The 27,240-nt window shown below is 38.1% G+C and overlaps 1 protein-coding gene across 49 annotated transcripts in view; it reads left to right on the top strand.

Annotated features, from left to right (window-relative positions):
• plekha5 (pleckstrin homology domain containing, family A member 5) overlaps positions 1 to 27,240 on the top strand; it is a 109,826-nt gene that overhangs the window by 42,945 nt on the left and 39,641 nt on the right. For 48 of the 49 annotated variants that reach the window (XM_049474936.1, XM_049474940.1, XM_049474942.1 and 45 more), the window contains exon 4: positions 26,652 to 26,735. In XM_049474936.1, coding sequence (XP_049330893.1) covers positions 26,652 to 26,735 — 84 coding nt within the window. Of the gene's footprint in view, positions 1 to 15,754; positions 15,864 to 26,651; positions 26,736 to 27,240 lie in introns of those variants that run through there. The other variant, XM_049474931.1, reaches the window with a different exon arrangement.

Consider the following 27,240-nt stretch of genomic DNA (forward strand, 5'->3'; position numbering starts at 1 on the left):
TGTTCTGAGCTGTGTTCTGAGCTGTGCTGTGTTCTGAGCTGTGCTGTGTTCTGAGCTGTGCGGTGTTCTGAGCTGTGTTCTGAGCTAGGGTTCTGAGCTGTGTTTTGTGCTGGGTTCTGAGCTGTGCTGTGTTCTGAGCTGTGCTGTGTTCTGAGCTGTGCTGTGTTCTGAGCTGTGTTCTGAGCTGTGTTCTGAGTTGAGTTCTGAGCTGTGTTTTGTGCTGGGTTCTGAGCTGTGTTGTGTTCTGAGCTGTGTTCTGAGCTGTGTTCTGAGCTGTGCTGTGTTCTGAGCTGTGTTCTGAGCTGTGCTGTGTTCTGAGCTGTGCTGTGTTCTGAGCTGTGCTGTGTTCTGAGCTGTGCTGTGTTGTGTTCTGAGCTGTGTTGTGTTCTGAGCTGTGTTGTGTTCTGAGCTGTGTTGTGTTCTGAGCTGTGCTGTGTTCTGAGCTGTGTTCTGAGCTGTGTTGTGTTCTGAGCTGTGTTGTGTTCTGAGCTGTGTTCTGAGCTGTGCTGTGTTCTGAGCTGTGTTCTGAGTTGAGTTCTGAGCTGTGCTGTGTTCTGAGCTGTGTTCTGAGCTGTGTTCTGAGCTGTGTTCTGAGTTGAGTTCTGAGCTGTGTTCTGAGCTGTGTTCTGAGCTGTGTTTTGTGCTGGGTTCTGAGCTGTGTTCTGAGCTCTGTTCTGAGCTGTGTTCTGAGTTGAGTTCTGAGCTGTGTTCTGAGCTGTGTTTTGTGCTGTGTTCTGAGCTGTGTTCTGAGCTCTGTTCTGAGCATGCTCAGTCAGTACCTAACAGCACATGAGGGTGCAGCTCACTGAGAGATGCTGCTGCTGCTGCAGCTCCTGGTTTTCTGGATGTTCTGTTTTCAGGCTGTCCTCGGTGACTGTGCTCGGTGACTGTGCTCGGTGACTGTGCTCGGTGACTGTGGGTGAACGATCCGGCTGTTCTGCACAGTTACTCTCAGTTTACCTGAAGAGCTAAAGAGAGAGAGATGTGACTGTTCAGATAGAGAGAGATGATTTAGATCTGGTTTCTCAGGAAAACAGAGAGAAATGGAGTGATGCTCTTTCTGTTCTTTACTCGGGGCTTCAGATCTGGTCTGGGTTTATCTTCAGTGTTTGTGTTTTTAATTCATGTGAGTTTTTTTAGCTCTAAATTAAGACTGAATTAATGTGTTAATGAGTTCGGGGGGGGGGCTGATGGTTTTGGTGATTGCTTTATGTTTTATTAATCTCATGTATTATTTTTAATAGCTGTTTGTTTGGGTTGTGTGCAGAAGTGTTGGGTTAGATGATATTTACTGTATTTGCTGATAATATTGGATAATTCGGCTGTTCAGTTTTCTTCATAACAGAAATAATGTCTAGATACAGACAGAAACAGGGCTTGAGATCTGCAGTATTATGGGCTGTACAGGACTAGGATAGTAACGTTAGCTGGGGGAGATTAGTCTTAGCGTTTGTGTTTATTTACCAGAAAATTGTCTCCTTTTACTCTGCGTAAATTTCACTCCATGATCTACAGTAGTTATTGCTGTAAAAATATTTTCTCTGTGTAAAATATTTCACTCTTCTACTCTTTAGTGATAAAACTCCTGCATCCTGACTGCAATTGTAAAAACAGGAGGATCAGTGAGTTTTTAGTTTTTCTCGGTCACATGACATCATCACGTTCAGTAGCTCCTCCACTTCCACTCGCTGTTGTGTTTTTAACGTGGATCTCCGTGGAAACCATGGCGCGCCCAAAGTGTAATTACGGTGCGCGGCAGTGGACAAATAGCTATAGAAAAACAGTAAAACAAGTAGATAATTAAATTAAATAAATGAAAGAATCCAGCAGCTGCTGCACTGCTAGAAATCCCAGCAAATCAGCATTAAAAACTCATTTAAAGCATGTTAGTTTAATCCTGTTTCAGCTGATTTGTTAGAATATTTCTGTAATCCAAGAAGAATAATAAGTAATCAGATTGTTATTTTAATATAGAAATCCATTAGATTATGTTACGCTTCATTTTTTAACAGATAATCTGAGATCTGTAACAGAGTTTATGAATTTATCTTCTTTATATTTATAGTAATAATGGATGTAATGGAGGGAGAGCAGATTTTTATAAGGGAGATTAGATTATAGTTTGGGAGGACAGTAAATGTGTTCCGGGCAGTTTCTCCTCCTCTCAGTACAGCAGAGTTTTATTCAGTAGATAAGAGTGAATGAGTTTTAATTCTTTTCCTCATTTCCTTTTTGTTCACTGACTGACAGCAAAACCCAGATTTTTATACACTCTGTTAGATTCATTCCTGCGTGTATTTGGTTATATCTGTGTGTTTTACTGATTTGAGTTTACCTTTAAAACACATTCTGAGTGAAGATTAACAGCTCCGTTATTCTTTTATAATTCACAGTTAATAATTATGGGCATGCTGGTACATTCAGATATACACTGTGATTATAACCCATTATAACCTATTATAACCCATTGTTCAGACAGGTGCAGAATTATCTCCTTTTTTGCTGTTTGTCGTATACAGCTCTAGAAAAAAATGAAGAGAGCACTTCAGTTTCTGAATCAGTTTCTCTGATTTTGCTATTTATAGGTTTATGTTTGAGTAAAATGAACATTGTTGTTTTATTCTATAAACTACAGACAACATTTCTCCCAAATTCCAAATAAAAATATTCTCATTTAGAGCATTTATTTACAGAAAATGAGAAATGACTGAAATAACAAAAAAAGATGCAGAGCTTTCAGACCTCAAATAATGCAAAGAAAACAAGTTCATATTCATAAAGTTTTAAGAGTTCAGAAATAATCAATATTTGGTGGAATAACCCTGGTTGGTTTTTAATCACAGTTTTTTTCATGCATCTTGGCATCATGTTCTCCTCCACCAGTCTTACACACTGCTTTTGGATAACTTTATGCTGCTTTACTCCTGGTGTAAAAATTCAAGCAGTTCAGTTTGGTGGTTTGATGGTTTGTGATCATCCATCTTCCTCTTGATTATATTCCAGAGGTTTTTAATTTGATAAAATAAAAGTTTAAATAGTGTAAATAATTCTCATAAATAAATATAAATCTGCAGTAAACAGACAGTGTGCAGGAAGGTCTGTAGAGCTGGATTATATAGAGACGCTCGTCTCTCAGCAGGGATTATTCTGGTGCTGATGGTGGTATTGATTATTCAGTGGTTTGGCCTGAAGGCGATTCCCACAGTGAGAAGCTAACGAGAGTCTGCCATGAAGCTCTGCATACAAAATATACATTAAACACGCTGTGGTTTTTATACAAATACCAGATACAGACTGAGTTTCCTTCAGTTTAATGAAATTTAGTGAGTTTAACATACAGACAGTATAAAGAGTTTAAATGCATCACGTGTTCATCTATTTACCTCTTTCTGTGGGATTAGATTCTGTGCTGAGTATCAGGGGTTAGTAGAGCTGCTGTAGATTTCTCAGTGTTATAGAGCTTCATTAGATATTGTAGATTAAGGAGACACAACTGTACATGATGTCACATTTTACATACAGGGTCATATTGTAGTGATTTATAGGCGAGCCGATAAACGTGCAGCTTGATTTAGAGCGTGATCTCATTGGCTGTGGGTAGTTACTGCTGTTGACTCCCAGTCGCCGACTGGATCAGATGTTGAACGTGCTAGTCAGTAAGTGTCTTTCAGTATTTCACACCAAATGACTGAGCGATCTAACCTGTGATTAAAGATCGCTCCCGGTTTATTCTCTGTTTCTGTTTATCTCTTGTCCTTTTAGCCTAATTCTCTAGTTTTAAGTTTCTTTAATTACATCTCCCCCATTCTCCTCCCATGCTTTCACCATGACTGAATCTATTTAAATTTATTATTTCAGACACTTTTAATCCTCATTTTATTCTCCTGTTTTATTGCTGTGTGTTTTAGTAAGTTTTAGAGCAGAGTTCTTGTTAATATAAACACTCTGATCTCGCAGGATCCACACACTCCCCGCTGTGAGTGAACTGAATTCATGAGAAATGTGGTGGAAACTGTGCTGTAGGCGATTTCTGAACCACCCCCCCCCCCATCCCCCCCCCTTACACTCCACTGCAGCTCCGACAGAATAACTGAAATAAAGTTATTTAACCTTGTTCAGTGAGTTTAATTCAACTGAGTTTAATTATACAATTAATTATTTATTATTTGCATTAAATAGAGCAGGACTTCATTCTTCAGGAGTTCAGCAGGTTTAAATTATCTTTACAGAATTTCTGTTTCTGGTTGGCTCGTCTGAATCTGTTCATATCATCACTGTCCAATGAAAACACTTATTTCCAAAACAGCAACTTTACAGGAGAGAGAAAAAACTTCTTAACTTTCAATAGAAGTCAATGTAAAAAGAGTTTATTTCAGATTATTTTTAAGAGTTTCTATTGGTCTGTTCATCAATATATTTAGGTGTAAGGGACAGTGTGTCTTATGTAGTAAAATAAAAATCAACAAAAATTGAGATACTTGTTCTTCATTGGACAGTGATGATATACTGTAATGTTGTAATCTGTATTTTGTAATACATAATACAGATACATTCCCATATAAACATGAGATTAATGGGTGAAAACTGTAAATCTGCATAAGATAAATAATCAGCCCTGTTTAACCCTGACTGGAAACAGTAATAAAGGATCCTCTGTGTGTGTTATAGTTATACAAAAGTGTTTTATTTATAGTCAGTTATATGTATATGTTTATACAGAACAGCGAAATATCTGTTTGTTTATTCCGGTTTATAAAGTCAGGATCAGAGCTGAGTCGTGTTTCAGCAGAACAGCGGGAGCTTTATAGACCCCCAACCCTGTGATCAAAAACCCATCATTTAAACCACTGGAAAACTTGTTGTGATGCTCATCACTATCTGGTCAGAGCTCACCTGAGAATGATGAGCGACAGAATGACTCTGATTGGTTTATTATTTAACGTTACACCCAAAATTAACCACACCCATCATTAATTAAGATAATTAGTACATGACTTATGCTTTGCGTTTTAAGGTTTTTCAAGATATGCTTTTCCCGTCGTTATGAGAGCGAAGATACACTGATACGCCCTGAATCAGGCTGCCTGTAGATACACATATCTGTAGAGTTAACAGCGCAGGGCTGAGTTATTAATATCAGACTGTTTTATATTAATTTTCTTCACAGCTGAAATGAGGATATTGCTCTGCCTGGTCTCTGAAATGCAGACTGATGGTGATGATGTTAATGAGGGATTAAATGATTGGTTGTCAGAAAGCGCTGCTGTTTATTGGCTGCAGAGCGTCAGTAGAGAGTCTGATGGAGGAAATTGGAGAATAAAGGAGAGCAATAACTCTGTGCTCGTCTGATTAGAGTGATAAACTCTTCTCTCGGGTGATGTATTGTGTAATGTATGGTGTGATGTATGGTGTGATGTATTGTGTGATGTATTGTGTGATGTATGGTGTGATGTATGGTGTGATGTATTGTGTGATGTATGGTGTGATGTATGGTGTGATGTATGGTGTGATGTATTGTGTGATGTATTGTGTGATGTATTGTGTGATGTATTGTGTGATGTATGGTGTGATGTATTGTGTGATGAATTGTGTGATGTATGGTGTGATGTATGGTGTGATGTATGGTGTGATGAATTGTCTGATGTATTGTGTGATGTATGGTGTGATGTATTGTGTGATGTATTGTGTGATGTATGGTGTGATGTATGGTGTGATGTATTGTGTGATGTATTGTGTGATGTATGGTGTGATGTATTGTGTGATGTATGGTGTGATGTATGGTGTGATGTATGGTGTGATGTATGGTGTGATGTATGGTGTGATGAATTGTGTGATGTATTGTGTTCTGCGTGGCTCGGTTTGGAGAACTGGATGATGGATATGAGGTTTTTAAGCTGCATTAATAATCCTGTAACACCCTGTTATCAGAGTGATAACTGATAACATATTTTAGAACAAGTTGATCACTGTGTTTCAGTAAAGCAGCATAAAGTTATCCAAAAGCAGTGTGTAAGACTGGTGGAGGAGAACATGATGCCAAGATGCATAAAAAAACTGTGATTAAAAACCACCAGGATTATTCCACCAAATATTGATTATTTCTGAACTCTTAAAACTTTATGAATATGAACTTGTTTTCTTTGCATTATTTGAGGTCTGAAAGCTCTGCATCTTTTTTGTTATTTCAGTCATTTCTCATTTTCTGTAAATAAATGCTCTAAATGAGAATATTTTTATTTGTAATTTGGGAGAAATGTTGTCTGTAGTTTATAGAATAAAACAACACTGTTCATTTTATTCAAACATAAACCTATAAATAGTAAAATCAGAGAAACTGATTTCTTATTTTTTTTACAGAGCTGTATATGTTATACTTAATAATAATGAGGAGGATATTGCATTAAGAATCATACAGCAGGGCTCTGTCTGCTGTATATAAACATTATTTCAAACTTTATAGATAGGCTGATGTAGATTGATCCACAAATTAAAGTTCTGAATAATTTCAGTGATTAATTGATACAAAACATACAAAAATACAATTTTAATGAATTCTAAGTTAACAAATAATTCTAAATAATTAAAATGTTGGTGTTGATGTTCTGTAAAAAACTACAATAAATAAAATGTTGTAATTTTTATTATAAACAGTAAAAGGTGTATCTGAGTGGTTCAGTCTCTGCATTCCATCACCCAGAGCTTCCTCTCAGATCTGTTTATCCACCGACTCCTGAGATACTGAGATACTGAGATACTGAGATACAGGGACTGTTATTAGCACAGCCTCATTACCTGTGTTCCTCAGTCTCATCACAGTGCACAGATACCTTTAAATCAGTGCATTAGCATTTACATTACACACCTCTATACCTGATTCACCGCATCCGCAGTTACCATGGCAACGAGCTACCTGCACTTTCTGTAAGAGGAGTGAAAAAAGATTGTCAGGTTAAGATGTTTCTGTTACATCAGAGTAAAACAACGTTATCAGAATTAAATAAACCCCAGCGGAGAGGATCAGAACACAGAGAAATGTGATTTTATATCTATATTTATATAAAACTTTATTCCTGAAGCAGATCGTATGAGAGAGTGTGAACTGAAAGCAGATGATGCTCCACTGTTTCAGAGTAACGTAGCAACTGATCATATAAAAGAAGAGGAAGAGAATCTCAGAGATACACTGATTTACTGTACAGAGCCTGAAGGAGCCGACTAACTGAAGTAATTAATTATTAAAAATAATTTATATTATGACATATTTAAGCAACAATACACTCAAGATATCACATGTTTCAGCAGGAACCTCGAGTGTATTATTGTGATTATACCACAGTTTCATTATCACTATTTATTGAAAGATTCTGAGTTAAAGAGGAGGAGAAAATAGGATCTGTTTGGTTATTAAAACTCCACCAGTTAAAATAGTTCCATTGCTGCTCTGTTTGTAGCTGTGCGGTTTGGTTTGTATGCGCTGCATCGTTGCTAGGTTACCTGTATGTGGGCGGAGTAATACTGTACATGGAGAGCTTCGGTTACAGTGCATTATGGCTGATAATGGCACTCATAGAACACCTCTCAACTGTGGTATAATAATGAATGAATATGTTTTTTTAACAAATGATAACTAAGTGGTGAATCCCAGGCTTTTAGTATAAACTTCTATAAGCCTCTAGGGGTGTTAGAAATTATTAATAAATCGAAGTATTGCAATATTTTGTTTTGCAATACTGTATAGATTTTCAAAAACACAGTAAAACATTATTGATATTAAATTATTAGTTTAGAAGTAAAGATTAGTGTCAGACAGTGGTTCATTTAGTGTTGTGATTAAGCCCGCTCCACTAGATGGCAGTGTTTTACTCTGTTGTTAGGCCCCACTGTTCTGATTACATGAAAAGTACATTCTTATTTTATTCAGATCTTATAAATGTTTTATAAATGTTTTTGGTTTTATTTATATATGTTTTCTTAAAGTTTTGAATAAGATTTAAACAGATGCAATATATCGTTTTGCTGACTTGATCTGATGCGTATTACATACGTTTTCCAATACACAGTTCTACTTGCTGTTCTTATTTAACTTCACCCTTTACAGTACAGACATATAATAAGAAAAATATAATTATAATTTCCATTCCAGGTTCAGCTCTCTGGTGCTGCACTGTGTAACAGAAACACTGGAGAGAACAGAATAATGCAGTGTTAAATTCTGCAGTATGACTCTGTGTTTCTCAGCTTGTCCAGAAAGGTTGTGTTCAGTGTGTAGATACTTATACAGTATACAGTATTTACAGAATAGAGTTTGAGTTGGTCAGCTTTATTATTTGAGATATATGATTGATGTGTAACTCTATTAATAATAATTACAGTGTTGTGTATTATAAACATATTGTGTATTAAGTTGTTGATTATTAAAAATTTGTCAAGTAGCAGCACTGCACAAAATACTGTGTTTACTCACACAGTTTACACTTAACTCGGCCTGTGTCTCTAAAAGTGCACAAATACAACATGTTACAAATTTAAAGAGCATTTAAATCCTTTGTTCAGCTGTTTCTATTGATTTAAAGAGAAAACAGAGAAAACTAGAAACAGGCGCTGTACTCACAGCAAGCAGAGATGGAGGGAATAATTACACCATTAAATAAACAAACAGAAATAATTGTTGACTAATCTGATCAGATTCAGCAGTATTTTATTCAGACATGAGGAAACACTGAATAAAACACAAAACATGTATCAGAATGTTTAGCAGGATCAGAGTTTAAAATGTAAAGAGCTGTGTCTGTTAGAGCCTGTGCTGCGGATGACTGCGTTCCTGCTCTCAGGTGGAGCTCGGAGGGTAAAGTGATGCATAATTCAGATTAAAGCGAGGTGTTTGAGTCTGGCTTTTCTGTACTCGTGTTTTACCAGCAGAGAAACTCGATGTGTTTTTACCCAGATTATTTCTGACCCTGTTACCTTTATCTACAGGTGAGCTGTTAATCGTGCACCGTGCAGCTTGATTTAGGGCGTGGTGTCAGTGTGTCTTTGCTATTGTAACGACGGGGAAAGTACAAAAGTTACATACTAATTCTCGTAATTAATCATAGGTGTGGTTAATTTTGGGCACAATGTGAAATAATAAACAATCTTTGAAAATATTTGCTGTTTAAACCAGATAGGAGGAAGGGGTGAAAATAGACTGTTGGTGGGGGGTAAGATAGTGATGAGCATTATTAAGGTTTATACTGAACGTTAGTTGAGGGTTTATAATGTTTAGGGATTACACGCCTGTTTTAATCAACTCTGCTGTTAAATCTTTGAACTAAAAATAGCAGAGTGACCGTCCCCCTGTCCCCTGTCCCCCTGTCCCTCCGTCCCCCCGGGGCCACAGGGACTGATGAAGCTGTGAAGGCCAGAGGGAGGGAGAGCAGGTCAGAGCTGGAGCTGAGAGGCAGAACCCTGAGAGGAGGAAGAGAGGAAGGGGGGAGGAGGTGGAGGGGTTAGATGTTCACTCTGTAGAGAGTGTGTGTGTGTGTGTGTGTGTGTGTGTGTGTGTGTGTGTGTGTGTGGATGTGTCATGTTGGCTGAGAGTGAAAGACTTACATAAGAGCTGCTGTTAAAGAGACATGCTCTCACCATGTGCAGTACACACACACACACACACACACTACACACACACACACACTGAACACACACACTATACACAAGTATTTATTATGTATGTGTATTCTGTATCTCAGTGTAAAAAAAAAATTCTGAATTATTTACCAAAAAGACTGACACATTTAACATTGAAAAAAGAAAACATATGCAATATATATATATATATATATCTTGTGCTTACAAAAATGTACACTATTACATTTGTGCCCAATTAACCATTTCCCCTCCTCGGTGTCATGTGACTCATAAGAGGGCTGTTAAATTTTATGAGAACATTATTAACACCCTGAAACTGAGATACGGCACAATGACCAAGACCATACAGCAGTTTTACTGGACGACAAAGAGTCCCCAGAATCCACCAAAGAAGTTGAGTCCACATTTTCAGGGTAATTATCCAGAGGATGGCTTTATAAAACAGATGTATGAGTGCTGCCGGTATTGCTGCAGAGGTTGAGCTTAAAGAAATGTGAGGTCAGCCTGCAGTGCTCAGATCATACACCACACACTGCATCACCTCTGTAACTCTGCATGGAACTGTTCTAGAAGAAAGCCTCTTCTGAAGCTGGTGCACAAAAAAGCCTGCAAACAGTTTACTGAAGAAGAGCAGCCCAGGAGCATGGATTACTGGAACCATGTCCTGAAGATAAACCTGTTGTTTGGGTCAAATGGTTTCCAAATCTGTCCCTTGCTTTGTCCCTTGCTTACAGTCAAGCATGGTGGTGGTAGCATCATGAGATGGAGCTTTGCGTTTGTGTGACTCACTTCACACTGCAAATAAACAATTAAAATAACAACACTAATTGGCAAAATATATAGAAAATAGATGTTTTAATGAATGTTGCAATATTGCTATATTGACTTTTTTATTTGTAAGAATTATTGACAATATTATTGTGCACAATATGAAAAGGCACAGCCTAAATTCAGTCCAAATTCCATATATTTTTGCATAAAAAACTAATATAATGTGTTGTGTTATAAAACACACATTTTGTCAAGTCTTTGTAAATTAGAAGGTTTTGTTGATGTAAATCTTTTTTTAGAGTGAGATTAACTAGTGGCTTCATTTTAATAACTGGAGGCAGGAGATCTTGGAGTTATTTGGCTTCATCTGAAAGTTAGAGAGCACTTCTGATTAAATCCCAGTCCGGTGGGGGTTGCCAGATCTGCACATGTGACAGAAGAGACCCGGGGAGTCCTGTTTAAATTCTCATCACGCTGCCGGAGCGAGTCGCTTATATAATCTCTGAATCATCTGCAGCAAAGAAAAGCTTTTAATCATTAATCAAAAACTCTCTCCTTTCAGAGAACCTGATAAACTGTTTATCATAAAATAATATTAAACATGTATCCCCAAAACAGCTAATTTACAGAAGAGAAATAAATCCTTCTTAACTTTTAATCTGTCAATTCAAAATAGTTTATATCAGGTGATTTTGGAGAATTTCTATTGGTCCATTTATTAGAAAATATTGACTCATTTTAAGATTCAGTTTTTTAATCAAATTATGTCATTATAAAACAAATCAGACAGTGACTATATATTGTTCAATATATATTAACAATATATATTGTATATATTAATTGACAATTAACATACACTGCCATGACAAAAGTGATGGGACAGCATAAGCAATATGTAAATTGATCATAAAGTGTTACCTAAGCCTGTATTAATGCCACAGTGGGGACGTGACAGTGGGGGCAAGACTCCCAACTAACACTACATTGGCCCAAATCTGTAATAAAAATAACCCTGTAAATCACTCTGGATAAAAGTGTCAGATAAAAACCATAAATGTATATAAATAATGATATTGCAAATATTGTTAAATATTAAGAAAGTATTAATTAAAAGTAATTAATACCACTCAGAACTACATGAGATGACAGGGTAATGTTTTTGGAAATACAGCTCTGTAAATAATAATAGATCACTTAAAAACGATGAGTTTCTTTGATTTTACCAAATTAAAAAGCTCTGGAATATAATCAAGAGGAAGATGGATGATCACAAACCATCAAACCACCAAACTGAACTGCTTGAATTTTTGCACCAGGAGTAAAGCAGCATAAAGTTATCCAAAAGCAGTGTGTAAGACTGGTGGAGGAGAGCATGATGCCAAGATGCATAAAAAAAAACTGTGATTAAAAACCAGGATTATTCCACCAAATATTGATTATTTCTGAACTCTTAAAACTTTATGAATATGAACTTGTTTTCTTTGCATTATTTGAGGTCTGAAAGCTCTGCATCTTTTTTGTTATTTCAGTCATTTCTCATTTTCTGTAAATAAATGCTCTAAATGAGAATATTTTTATTTGTAATTTGGGAGAAATGTTGTCTGTAGTTTATAGAATAAAACAACAATGTTCATTTTACTCAAATATAAACCTATAAATAGCAAAATCAGAGAAACTGATTCCGAAACTGAAGTGGTATATACATTTATTACAGAACTTTATATAAAGTATATATAATTTCAGGGTTTAAACAGCTGTTAGAAGTGAAATATGTTGAGTAAAGTAGTTTAGAGGATTGAAGAGTAGCAGCGCTGCATGTAGAGCAGGTCTGGTGTGTGGAGTGTGAGGGATGTTGGGTTGTGTGTGAGGGATGGAGGGAGTCGGCTGGGTTGTGTGGGAGGACTGGAGGTTCGGAGAGCGTCTTCCTCCCACAGGCAGCGCAGAGGCTCACAGTCGTCTCACAGGCCGAGCAGAAGAGCCGCGCTGAGGAAACCGAGCAGCAGAATTAGGCCAAGCGCATATTTCCAGCTACCTGAGAAAAGCAAGGTGCACCAGTTCTGTTAAACAGACGATAATATGATGAGTTCTGCAGCGTTTATGTTTTAAAATGATGATAACGGCTGAAATAAACTCACAGCAGAATCAGAATCAGTGCAGAATTGTTCTGTTTGCAGAAAAGTATAAAATCTAAATGGAGCAAATGTTTTGTCCAAGTGTGCAAATACAGATAAACACAGATTATCTAGATTATCTAATATGATAAAACCCTCTATAGCAGAGAAAGGTGATGCCCAGTAGCACCATGATTAATACCAGACTGAGCTAGAGTGACATAAATCCCCCAGCATTAAAACCCTAAAGCAGCCAAATCAAGGGCCCTCTTTTAGTGATCTATAGGCGAGCTGTTATTCGTGCACCATGCAGCTTTTTACTTAGGAGTGTCAGTGTGTCTTTGCTATCATAATGACTGGAAAAGTACACCTTGTGCAGGTCAAAATGTGCTAAATGCATGTACTAATTCTCTCAACTAATGATGGGTGTGTTAATCATATTTTGAGCGTAACGTGAAATAATAAACCAATCAGAGTGTCTCTTGCTCATCATTCTCTTTAAGAGTAGATCAGGTGAGTTCTGTCTTTGGTGGATTGCTATTGTAACGGTGCAGCTACCTGGACGTGTTCAACAAACTCTTCTCAGCAGAGGAAACTGAGCTGCTGGTTGACGCTGTGAAGGAGCTCCAGCAGCTCATTTACGGGAACAGCAATGTTATTTTATTTACTATTCTGTTTATTGTTGATGTAAAAGTTGGGTTTGTGCTGCTGTGTGTTCATGTGTGTGTAATAAGTGGGGGTGTACGCTCGGCTCGGCACAGCGCCTGTGTTACCGAGATAGCGATGAACGTCTGACTGTTGGCGTCTGTCTAGGTTATATTCAGTCAGTGGAGCTCCTGTGTTTTCTGTTACCAAGATAAACAAGCAATAGAAGAACTAGAATTTCTCTACTAGAAGAATTCTACTTCTATTTCTTGTTCTTGTCTTGTTGAGTTTTGTATAGATTTAGGGTTAGAAAGCTTGATTAAGCTCGAGTCTCTTTAGATGGAAGTCTGTTGTGAAAAATGTTTAGGATCATTTTTCCTGAAGCTACATATCATTCATTTCATCATTAGTGTTTTTACAGATGGTCGGATGTTTGCTTTCAGAATTTGCTGGTAGGAGAATAAATTAAAGCGACATTGTTCCAGATCAAACTGTAGATAGAGTTGGGTTTAAATTGGGTACATTAACGTAAATAAATATTTTGTTGGCTGAGAGGGAAGTTTAATGAACAGCAGATTCATTCTGTTGTTTCTTTGCGAAACACATGTTTAGGTTTGTATTTCCTTCTGAAAGATTAATAATATTTAAAGAATGGTATCAAATATTAATGAGCTGATTATATCTTGTTTATTCCAGAAGGATTGTGGGTTTATGGTTTAGTTATTACTCTGTTATTTGGAGTAGAAATCCTGTAGGAAGGAGAGGATTAATAATTCAGGTTATTTGGGAGAGAAGTGAACTGTCTTGGTCGGTTTGAGTTTTTATAAAATACTCTGTTATCCACTGAGAGAGGGAGTCTGAGTTCTGTGGAAATCTGAGGATCATCCTGAAGCTCCTGATTTGAATAAATCAGCTGATTTATCTTTTCTCTCTCTGAGATCACGTTTCTGTCCTTAGTCATGATTCTCTGAGTTTATCAGTCGATAGAGATCAGAGTGATTAACAGGAGAATTTGAGTTTTATTCATCCTGATGATCCACTGTTAGACTGTTGGTTCAGGAGTGTTTATAGACTGCAGAGTGATGAAAACTAAACATAAGTTTTATATTCCATTAGAATGTAGTTTATTCTTTATCTTAGTAACTGCTGTGATCATGTGTGTATGATGTATAATATATCTCTGCAGCTTATCCTCACCACACAGTTTTATACTGTAATGTTCTCTCTGTTAAACTCAGGTCTGCTTTATTTATTATATTTATTATATTTATTATATTTATTGTATTTATTGTATTGTTCTACTTCTATTTTGTACAGTTTCTACAATTTATTGTAGTGTTGGTTGTGGATGGTTGGTTGTTGGGGTAGAAATAATATATTGAATATTAAATGAATATTGGATGAATACATGATTTTTACAGCATCTCTGTTACTGTAAACAATAATTATAAAATAAAACACACTACACAGATTTCTTTCCTTTACTTATTATAAACTGTTTATTTGGGTGAGTAAAGTGCTTCTGTTTATTTACAGTAAGCTTAGATTTACAGTGTTTGTTTAGCCGTGGACAAAATTCAGTGAAATTTCCAAAAGGTAATTGTGGCATTCGGCCCCGCCCTCAATCGGTATCGGTAATCAGCTGATCGACTTAAAAGACAATTGATATTGTCCCCAAAATGCAGATCAGCCCGTTTCTAACAGTGTGATAGTGATGATCTATGTAGTTTAACACAAACATGTACACCACTTATTCACTCTACAGCTTTCCTTTAATATTACTGTAATAATACTGTAATACTGTAGTAATACTGTAATACTTTAATATTACTGTAATAATACTGTAATATTACTGTAATAATACTGTAATACTGTAGTAATACTGTAATAATACTAATACTTTAATATTACTGTAATAATACTGTAATATTACTGTAATAATACTGTAGTAATACTGTAATACTGTAGTAATACTGTAATAATACTGTAATACTTTAATATTACTGTAATAATACTGTAATAACACTGTAATAATACTGTAATAATACTGTAATACTGTAATACTGTAATACTGTAGTAATACTGTAATAATACTAATACTTTAATATTACTGTAATAATATTGTAATAACACTGTAATAATACTGTAATAATACACAAACACACACTAAACTACACAATATAACATACACAACATTACCACACTCCTGTTCAGCTGTAATTATTGAGATGAAGATGTGCTGGAGCAGCTTCTGGATTCTATTGGCTCGATTTTAAATATATTTATTTATTTATTTATAAAAACACTCGAGAGACGCTTAGTGGAAGAGAAGAGCCAGGACCTGACGTAATCACTCCAGCTGAGAGAGAGAGAGAGAACGAGAGAGGGAGAGAGAGGGGGAGTGAGAGAACCAAAGAACGAGAGAGCGACAGAGGTACAGGGAAAGAGAGAGAGAGAGAGAGAGAGAGAGAGAGAGGGAGAGAGAGAGAGAGAGGGAGAGAGAGAGAGAGAGGGAGAGAAAGAGAGAGAGAGCGACAGAGGTAGAGAGAGAGAGAGAGAGAGAGAGAGGGAGAGAAAGAGAGAGAGAGCGACAGAGGTAGAGAGAGAGAGAGAGAGAGGGAGAGAGGGAGGATGTGACGGGAGGAGAGGTGGATTCAGCCTCTCGTTTCCTCCTCCAGCAGCATCATGATCACCGACCGATCCGTCAGCGTGAGTCTGATCTGTATAGTGTGTGTATAGTGTGTGTATAGTGTGTGTATAGTGTGTGTATAGTGTGTGTATAGTGTGTGTATAGTGTGTTTATAGTGTGTGTATAGTGTGTGCGTGTGTTGTGTGCATTGTCTGTATATTGTGTAGAGTGTGTGTGTGGTGTGTGTGTGAGTGTATATTGTGTGTAAAGTGTGTATTGTGAGTTTGTGTGAAGTGTGTGTGTGTGTGTGTGTAGAGTGTGTGTGTGAGCGCTGTGAGGGTCTGTGTGTATGGAGAGAGCTGTAGTCGTTTTGGGGAAACAGTAGTGTTGGTTTTGGCGTGTGTATTGTGTGTATTGCGTGTGTATATTGTGTCAGAGGGGTAGATCAGGGTTAGTTTAGTTTCTGAACGTGTTTTCACTGAAACGATGAGATCACTAATGTCTCTCTCTCTGTCTCTCTCTCTGCCTCTCTCTCTCTCTGTCTCTCTCTCTCTCTGTCTCTCTCTCTCTCTCTCTGTCTCTCTCTCTGTCTGTCTCTCTCTCTGTCTGTCTCTCTCTCTCTGTCTCTCTCTCTCTCTCTCTCTCTCTGTCTCTCTCTCTCTCTGTCTCTCTCTCTGTCTGTCTCTCTCTCTCTCTGTCTGTCTCTCTCTCTCTCTGTCTCTCTCTCTCTCTCTCAGTGTGAGTCAGATGTTATATATGGGAACAGTTGGTTTGTGTATTTCTAGGATTTAAAGTTTCTCTTAGTTTGTGGTGAAATAATCATCTACTCTCTCTGTGTTAGAATTAGAGCTGCACGATATATTGTTTAAGCATCGCCATAACAATATATATACATACATATACATATATATACATAGTCACATCGCAGGATGTGTGATGTCACTTAAGGCAATTAAATCAAACACGTTATGTTGCGACGTTTAGATTTTTGATACAGGAAGTAGATACACAGCGCTGTCTCTGTGTCTGTGTGAGTGACAGGCTGCTGCTGCCTGAGAAGCGGGAGGGGGGGAGGGGGAGGGGTGAATAAAATGTGTGAATCGAGAATGATGTTAAGATGTAGTTAATATGAATGATTTTATAAGCTGCTGTAAATAAAGAATACGTCATATTTGGCCTCATTTTAAAAGTATTTAACACATGAAGGCATTTAAAAGAATTCTTGGTGTAATTATTGTTTTTATTATAATTATTGGTGGTTTTGGAGTTATTACTGATTATCACAGCAGCTCAGATGGACGTAATCTCAGAAAAGTTCAGAGTTAATCAGAGAGTAGAGCCGTGTGGAGGCGATAGCTTTTCTCTTCAGTTGTTCAGAGTTCATGTGCTGAGATTTTTTATCCAGAATGAATCTGTTTATATTTTATGGATATTTTATGAATATTTTGTAGAAAAGTTATAATCTAAAGTAATTCTCAGACACAGTAACACACTGACACACACACGCAGCATGTATTTACAGTGATTATAGTGTATCTGTGGTGGTTAGTGAAACGTGAAACTCAGGTCAGTGGTGATTCTGGTTTGATTTCCATCAACCTTCATCCATCTAACTGCTCCAGTTCAGCCTGTCCTGATAATTAGGTTATTGATTTATCGTAGAAAATACAACCATAACCTCAATATTTACCCATTGTTTTAATTTAGTGAGAACAGAACAGGAAGTAAGTCAGCTTTGTAATTAGTCAGGTTTTGTCTATTGTTCTTTAAAAGGCTGTAAATGTATAATTTTCCTGTCATTTTAAAATTACAAAAATATTATTTAGTGCAGTCATTTCTGAGAGAATATTTTGTCCAAATAGAAAGTTATCATAAGAGGCTTAACTCTGTGTGTGTGTTATTTTAGTGTTGAGATGTTAGTGCTTGTTTAGAGTCTTGTTTTCACATTTAAAAGTTGAGATAATGGAAGGAGATGAATTAATTTTCGGTGTGATGATTTAACACTCTTCAGTAAGTGGTCTGAGGTTATAACCTTGATGAATCAGACTGATGTGGAAATGTGAATCTTTATAGAGGTTGTTTTAAAATTAATGTTTTTGTTTTGATCTAAAAACTACAGACAACATTTCTCCCAAATTATAAATAAACATATTGAGAAATGACTGAAATAACAAAAAAGATGCCGAGCTTTCAGACCTCAAATAATGCAAAGAAAACAAGTTCATATTCATAAAGTTTTAAGAGTTCAGAAATAATCAATATTTGGTGGAATAACCCTGGCTGGTTTTTAATCACAGTTTTTTTCATGCATCTTGGCATCATGTTCTCCTCCACCAGTCTTACACACTGCTTTTGGATAACTTTATGCTGCTTTACTCCTGGTGTAAAAATTCAAGCAGTTCAGTTTGGTGGTTTGATGGTTTGTGATCATCCATCTTCCTCTTGTTTATATTCCAGAGGTTTTTAATTTGGTGAAATCAAAGAAACTCATCATTTTTAAATAGTCTCTTATTTTATTACAGAGCTGTATATCGTATATCGTCTTTCAGCTATTAATATTATTTTTGGTCTCTGTGGATGCTACATGCTGTAGTTGGTGTGGAGATGAGATGGGTGTGTATAGTGTGTGTGTGTGTGTGTGTGTGTGTGTGTGTGTGTGTGTGTGTGTGTGTGTGTGTGTGTGTGTGTGTGTGTGTGTGAGAGATGAGCAGGGAAATGCCGTTATCTCTCTGAGTCACATCGATGGACATCAGTGGAGATGGAAACAGCTCCAGACCCGTCCCTCTTCCTCTTCCTCTTCCTCTTCCTCTGGTTTTCTAGTTAAAAGTCAGTGTGATTTCTAGGGAACGGGTTGCCAGTTCATTACTGACGCAGCTAAAACAACATCAGCCATCTGCTGTGGTTACTATTAGCAACACCCACACGGCCCTTTCACACCGAGCGACTGACTGACTGACTGACTGATTGGCTGACTGACTGACTGACTGACTGGCTGACTGACTGACTGACTGACTGGCTGACTGACTGGCTGACTGGCTGACTGACTGACTGACTGACTGACTGGCTGACTGACTGGCTGACTGACTGACTGGCTGACAGACTGGCTGACTGACTGGCTGACTGACTGACTGACTGGCTGACTGACTGGTTGACTGACTGACTGGCTGGCTGACTGGTTGACTGACTGACTGGCTGGCTGACTGACTGGCTGACTGACTGACTGACTGGCTGACTGACTTGCTGACTGACTGACTGACTGACTGGCTGACTGACTGACTGACTGGCTGACTGACTGGCTGACTGACTGACTGGCTGACTGACTGACTGGCTGACTGACTGACTGACTGGCTGACTGACTTGCTGACTGACTGACTGGCTGGCTGACTGACTGACTGGCTGACTGACTTGCTGACTGACTGACTGGCTGGCTGACTGACTGACTGACTGACTGACTGACTGGCTGACTGACTGGTTGACTGACTGACTGGCTGGCTGACTGACTGGCTGACTGACTGACTGACTGGCTGACTGACTTGCTGACTGACTGGCTGGCTGGCTGACTGACTGACTGGCTGACTGACTGGCTGACTGACTGGTTGACTGACTGACTGGCTGACTGACTGACTGACTGGCTGACTGACTGACTGACTGGCTGACTGACTTGCTGACTGACTGGCTGGCTGACTGACTGACTGGCTGACTGACTGGCTGACTGACTGGCTGACTGACTTGCTGACTGACTGGCTGACTGACTGACTGGCTGACTGACTGGCTGACTGACTGGCTGACTGACTGGCTGACTGGCTGACTGACTGACTGACTGACTGGCTGACTGACTGACTGACTGACTGAGTTGCCTGTCTGTCTGACTGGCTGACTGACTGACTGACTGACTGGCTGACTGACTGACTGACTGACTGACTGACTGACTGGCTGACTGGCTGACTGACTGACTGACTGACTGACTGACTGGCTGACTGACTGACTGACTGACTGACTGACTGGCTGACTGACTGACTGACTGACTGACTGACTGACTGACTGACTGACTGACTGAGTTGCCTGTCTGACTGTCTGTCTGACTGACCCACTGCATCTCTCAGACTGTTTTAGAAGCAGATTCAGGTTCAGGTGACACTAATAATTGTTTAATTGTGTGTTTGTGTGTTTTTTGTTTTAGTGCGTTTTCACACCTGTAGTTGTGAAAGTTTCTTTGATCTGGATCAGTTGATGAGTTTGTTTATTTGGAGCTTCAGTTTCTTCCTCTGTTTGGATTGTTTTCACACAGGTATAAAAACCTAAACGCACCAAAATACACACTAATAAACCACATGAGCACATCGTCTCCTCTGATTGGTCAGAGATTCTGTGTTACAGTGTGTATATCTGTATATCTGTATATCTGTGCAGTGTGAAGCTGATTTAACACAGAACTGCTTTTAAACACAGTGTGAACGCTGCACAGACCGAGCTCAGTGTGTAAACAGCATGGAGCAGCAGAGACAGTGTTTATTCACAGCTGTGGTAATAAGCGTTATCTGGGTAATATATCAGATTAAACTGAGCCTTATCAGCTGTTTAGCTCAAATAAAAGAAGCATATTTGATATCTGGGTCGGATCGAGATCAAGATTTTTCATTCCGCCTTAAATTCTACAGCCTCTGCGGTCTGTTTAAGGTAGTATTCTCTTATTGTTCTCTGTAGGTTCTATATTTCACACTGTGACCTCTTCACTGCCCACTGAGGAAATATAAAATCCCTGATAGTGAAATTAAACTGCGCAGAAATGAATTATTTTATAATAATGGAACAAAAGGGCAGATTTAGCCTGAATTTCGTAGCACTGAAAAAAAAATTAAATAGATTTTTTAAAAGGCAGATTACATGAGTTACATTATTAACAGCGCAGTATTCGCTTATCTAGGATTTATTTGATACTGTAGGGTTTTTTATTTCAGTTTTAATTAATAGGAGTGTCAGCTCCATACATTTTGGACAGTGGGACAGATTGTGTAGTTTTGTCTCTGTAAACCACAATCAAGACATCATTAAAATGCAGGAATTTAACTAAAGTATTATATCAAGACAGTTTCATTACATATAGTTTTGTTTAATTTCATTTTCTCTGAAAGTAAATAAAAGTTAAATGTATATTTTTAAAAGATACAATGTAAAGGTTTTAAACTAAATTTAAAGAGTTTCTAGAAATGCTAGAACAGGTCAATGTCCTGGTCCTGTATTCACCCTGCCTGGCACATTTTAGTGGTTTCCCTGCTTAAACAGTGTAGCAATTGGCCGCTAATGCTAATGCTCTAGCTTTGGTACTTGAGAAAGTTGGGAATCTAAGCTTACTGTAAATAAACAGAAGCGCTTCACTCACCCAAATAAACAGTTTTTTAGGAGGGAAATCTGCGTAAATTAACATCCAGCCCTTGTTTGACTTTTTATAAATTACAGTTTTGTTTACTTAGCTTAGCTTTACTTAACTTACTTTAACCCTCCAACATTAGAATTAGAAGTAAAACATGGAGACACCCCTGTTCCTTACTAGTATCACATAATGTGCCTTATAATCCGATGCGCTTTATAGTGCGGAAAATACAGTAATACCGGTTTCGCTTCTTAATACATTTCCCATTCATACGTCTTTATCTATTTTATCGGCTTATTGAAATGCACTAAAAACTCACCAGCAAATAAACTTCACTATTAGTTTTTTATCTTCTACTGTTTGGATTGGTTGAGTTCAGCATGTCGGTTGTGGGTAAAGTGGTATCAGACGCCCTGTGATGCTACAACACCACCACGGGTCACTACCCACAATCCATCACACACTTCCTCTCCTGACCCGGATCAGCCAACCACAGTCCAGCGGCCGGTGGGTGGGTGGAGCCCCGGCCGGTGGGTCTCGCTGGCCTTTCTAAAGGTTAGATCAGTAATCACAGAGCGCCGGGCTGAATAGCTGAACCTCCAGAGGGAGGCGGCCTCCTATTGTCCCCCGGAGCTCCGCCTTAAAAACAGCAGCTACAGCCTGAATGTGGAGCTTTATCTCCTGCTGAAAGTTTTAAAGAATAGAAAACTTTATTTAGCAGCTCCATCACATGATGCCTTTTATTCACCAGTAGACGTTTAAAGACGATTACACAAGCACTTTTCTCACAATCACTTTCTGACTGGTCAGTTCAGTAAGTAAGGAGGTTTAGTGAATACTGAATAGAGCAATAAATAGAACTAACTTACAAATAATAAACTGTCACATACAGCTGTATAAAAAATGAACAGAGCACTTCAGTTTCTGATTCAGTTTCTCTGATTTTACTATTTATAGGTTTATGTTTGAGTAAAATGAACATTGTTGTTTTATTCTATAAACTACAGACAACATTTCTCCCAAATTCCAAATAAAAATATTCTCATTTAGAGCATTTATTTACAGAAAATGAGAAATGACTGAAATAACAAAAAAGATGCAGAGCTTTCAGACCTCAAATAATACAAAGAAAACAAGTTCATATTCATAAAGTTTTAAGAGTTCAGAAATAATCAATATTTGGTGGAATAATCCTGGTTTTTAATCACAGTTTTTTTTATGCATCTTGGCATCATGTTCTCCTCCACCAGTCTTACACACTGCTTTTGGATAACTTTATGCCTTTAATCCTTGGCTTGGTTTAATGGCTTGTGATCACCCATTATGCAGGGCAGTAATTTGTCGTTGTGACACGTGAGAGGCGAGAATACAGTATCTCTGAAAAATCAGGCAGTGCTGAAAATTAATGGTGGCCACACAAAATAAAAAAACTGACACTTTGGGCAGAATGTGGTTTGTAGATTGTGTTCCAGCAGTTTAGATATTAATGTGTGTTGAGTTATTTTGAGGGAACAGTAAATTTACCCTGTGATACTGTAGCTGTACACTGTATTAAACTCTCATATCTTCAGTGTTTCCTATGAAACAGTATAATAAAATATTTACAGGAATATGAGGGGGGTGTTCTGATGCTCTATTTCTTTAGTCTGAAGGTTTTGTAAAACTCTGCTCTCGGGATCTGGAGGTGGTGTTCCTGTTCTGAGAGCTGAAGAGAGACGCTTCTGTCGAGTGTGAATCTGATGTCCGAACTTATTTAAACTCTTATTCAGACAGAAAGACGAAGCGTTGAGTTTCAGAGAAAGTGTGAACTGAAGATGATAATAAAGCAGAGGAGTGTTTTACTGTTTTAGAATTTATATTTTTACTAAACAGAGATTAAAATGCACTCATGCTTCTACACTGGCGTTTTCACACCAGCACTGTTTGGTTTTGGATAAATCAGATTCTGGTTTGTTTTCCACTCTTGATGCGGTTTGTTTGATCAGGTGTAAAAACGGGTTCAGATCCAAACAACCGAGATCGAAGAGAGAAGATGATCTCAGTTCCAAACTAACTCTGAACTCTGCAGAACTTAAGATGTAGAAACTCAGGTAATTCAGATGTTATGAGCTCTGAATGAGAGTGTGCAGGATGGGCGGTGGTTAATAATGAAGATCAGGGGTAGAAAATTAAGTTTGGCCGCTGGGCAGATATTTTTGAAGTAAAAAAAAATTGTGTTTTGTGTAATGAAGTGTAATGTAGTGTAATGGGATGGAGCTACAGTTTAGTATCTCTCCAGCCCAGAGGGTTGTTGAACCCAATTGCAGAACAGTTGATCTCAAAGCAGGTAAACTCAGGGTCCCTGTCGCCAGGATCACACTCCAATACACTACCACTGCCCCGGCTTGTGAATTAGGACACGGCCAGGAAAAAAACAACGCCATTATAAGGAGATAGCGAGCCCAAGAACGGGCGGGAAAAAAAGAGAACAAGTGGAAACTAAAGACTAAAATCACGCCCAGCGACAGAGAGAGAGAGACACAGGGGGAGATATATAAACAAAAGCTCACCAGAGAAGCTTTTTATTATTTTTTTTTATCATCATTTTTTATAGTTCAGATCACATCATGGGCCTGTGTGTTTCATGCTTGCGGGCCGCCTAGTGCCGACCCCTGATGTAGAGGGTCCCTGGTGCTCTGTGACCGTATGTACAGCAGCTGGACCTGCGAGAGCTGCCTGTATCACAGCTGCACAGCCTGAAGCATCGCCCTGCTGCTGCACTACTGCTGCACTACTGTTGCACTAGTCTCTCTGAGAACATCATGCACTGTTGGGTGAACTGAGAGACGGAATCGTCTCTATTCGTCTCTGAACTGTGTGATTCTGAGAGTGAGAGAAAAGATCATTTCAGCTGAAATTAATCTGTATTAATAAATCTCCTGCAGTTCTCTGTTTCCTGTTATAGATTAATATATACATGCATTTCAGATACAAGAGCATTTGTTTATTCAGTGTTTTATATTGTTCGTTTTGATTCTTCTCAATCTCAATGTTTCTCATGATTTGAGTTCTTCAGATCTGATGTTGATTTGAGTTCAGCACTTAATTTTCATAATTCTTCAATTTCCTCCTTTTATTTGGTTTAAAATATCCGATATTTTAATATTGGAGAGTATGGCAGTTTACACAACTCAGATATGAAGTGTGTGATTAGTGGTAAGCTTTTCTAAAAGTCCTGAATTATTTCTTTGACCCCCGATTTTTAAAATAGGATGTGTTTGGTTATAAAAACTCCACCAGTTAAAATAGTTCCATTGCTGCTCTGTTTGTAGCTGCGCTGTTTTGTTTGTAAGCGCTGCCTTGTTGCTAGGTTACCTGTATGCAGCGGAGTAATACTGTACATGGAGAGCTTTGGTTACAGTGCATTACCGGCTGAGAACGGCACTCATAGAACGCCTCTCAGCCAATCACATTGCAGGGTTAGGGTTCCTTTATATTTTGATTGTTCACTTTATACAAAGATTGATGATGATGATGAATTTTATGCATTTTAAAGCCACTAACATTTTTTGAGATTAAAATAGTTTATTCGGCTACCGCTAGTTGAAATGTAAGACTAATGTACACAGACAAACAAATACAAAGAGATTAATAAAAACAACAACAACAACAACAGGACTTTTATATTATTAATACAGAACAATTTGAAAATTAACCAATAAATGAATGAGTAGTAATGTATTTGTAACATGTTAATTATCACAGTTGGAACTGGTTAATGATCTCAGTGTCTGATTGTAGTGATTCCTGTGTAGAAAGTTAATTATTGATTATCATATATTGAGATTTTTAACGTACGTTGTTTATGAATATATGGATGTTTATGATTTGTAAAGAAGTGATGGTTGTTTTTAGACAGAGGAGGAGTGGAGGTCTTGATTGGTCGTTTGCTTGCGGGGGGGAGGGGGAGTTTTCACGCTCTTGTGATCAGAGCATATGACTGGAGAACAGTAGAGCTCAGTATCTGCATCAGTTTCTGAATCTTCCTCTGAGAGGAGAGAAGCTTCTTATTCCCACCAGATATAGAGATGCTGAAGTTCAGCACCACACTGCGCTCCAGGTGTGTAGACGTTTGTGTAGATGCTGGTGGAGACGATGGTGGAGAGGTTTGTGTAGATGATGGTTTAGATGTTTATGTAGATGTTTGTGTAGATGTTTGTGTAGATGTTGGTGTAAATGATGGTGTAGATGTTGGTGTAAATGTTGGTGTAAATGTTGGTGTAGATGATGGTGGAGAGGTTGTCGTAGATGTTGGTGTAGATGTTGGTGTAGATGTTGGTGTAGATGTTGGTGTAGACGTTTGTGTAGATGTTGGTGTAGACGTTTGTGTAGATGTTGGTGTAAATGATGGTGTAGATGTTGGTGTAAATGTTGGTATAAATGTTGGTGTAGATGATGGTGGAGAGGTTGTCGTAGATGTTGGTGTAGATGTTGGTGTAGATGTTGGTGTAGACGTTGGTGTAGACGTTTGTGTAGATGTTGGTGTAAATGATGGTGTAAATGTTGGTATAAATGTTGGTGTAGATGATGGTGTAGATGTTGGTGTAGATGATGGTTTAGATGTTTGTGTAGATGTTTGTGTAGATGTTTGTGTAGATGTTGGTGTAAATGTTGGTGTAAATGTTGGTGTAGATGATGGTGGAGAGGTTGTCGTAGATGTTGGTGTAGATGTTGGTGTAGATGTTGGTGTAGACGGTTGTGTAGATGTTGGTGTAGACGTTTGTGTAGATGTTGGTGTAAATGATGGTGTAGATGTTGGTGTAAATGTTGGTATAAATGTTGGTGTAGATGATGGTGTAAATGATGGTGTAGATGATGGTGTAGATGTTGGTGTAAATGTTGGTATAAATGTTGGTATAAATGTTGGTGTAAATGATGGTGTAGATGATGGTGGAGAGGTTGTCGTAGATGTTGGTGTAGATGTTGGTGTAGATGTTGGTGTAGATGTTGGTGTAGATGATGGTGTAGATGTTGGTGTAGATGTTGGTGTAGATGTTGGTGTAGATGATGGTGTAGATGATGGTGTAGATGTTGGTGTAGATGTTGGTGTAGATGTTGGTGTAGATGTTGGTGTAGATGTTGGTGGAGACACTACTGTGGTTTTTACAGGATCTGATCTGAAGTTTATTGGAATGTGAACAGTCGGGGGGGGGGGGGGGGGGGGGGGGGTTGTATCGTACGCAGTAAAATTCTGGCAGCGTAAAAAAAGACCCCGTATCATGATGTTAAAATAATCTGTGCTGTATATGTTTTGTTCTTTATTTTTAATTGTTTGTTGCTGTTTATAGTGCATTAAATACACTGCACCTTTTTATCTATTTTTTACTATCTATCTCTCTGTTATTATATAATATTAATCACTGGCTTGTATTTATTATTGGTATTATGTATTGATGTGGATCTCACAAATTCTAAATATATTATTAATATGAATTCTGTTTCTCTTTTTCTCTTTTAGTCACAATGAGCGGAAAGTGACGTGTAAGCACCCGGTCTCCGGCACGCCCTCGCAGGATAACTGCATCTTTGTCCTCAACGAACAGTGAGTCTCCTCTCTGCAGCCAAACACAGATTTATATATTATTATATCAGAGCTGAAATATTGCAGATTTAATATCACAGCCACGCCCACATGATGTCAGGGCAGTAAGTAATTAGAGAGCTTTTATACTCTTTCTTTTTTCCACTTCAGGATGTGTTTTCAGTGAATTCTGGTCTGTAAATTATCTTTCCTGCTGCTGCTGTTTAAACTGAGGTACTATTTAATCCTCCTAAACATGGTTGTTTATAGTTTAAATAATTTATTATTATTATTATTTATCCGAATCACCCAACCCACTCATCAGGACTCCCTCTATCACTAGTGACCAGCACACGCCTCCTCTGATACATGTGAAGTCAGACTCTTTTTGATGCAGCATTGTCGAGTAGCATCACAGCGCTAACGCTCGGAGGAAAGCGCAGCGACTCGGTTCTGATACATCAGCTCACAGACGCAGCCTTGTGCTGATCCACATCACCCTAGGAGTGATGAGGGGAAAGAGAGA

The sequence above is a fragment of the Astyanax mexicanus genome, chromosome 2, assembly GCF_023375975.1.
Source record: "Astyanax mexicanus isolate ESR-SI-001 chromosome 2, AstMex3_surface, whole genome shotgun sequence".
Taxonomy (NCBI): domain Eukaryota; kingdom Metazoa; phylum Chordata; class Actinopteri; order Characiformes; family Acestrorhamphidae; genus Astyanax; species Astyanax mexicanus.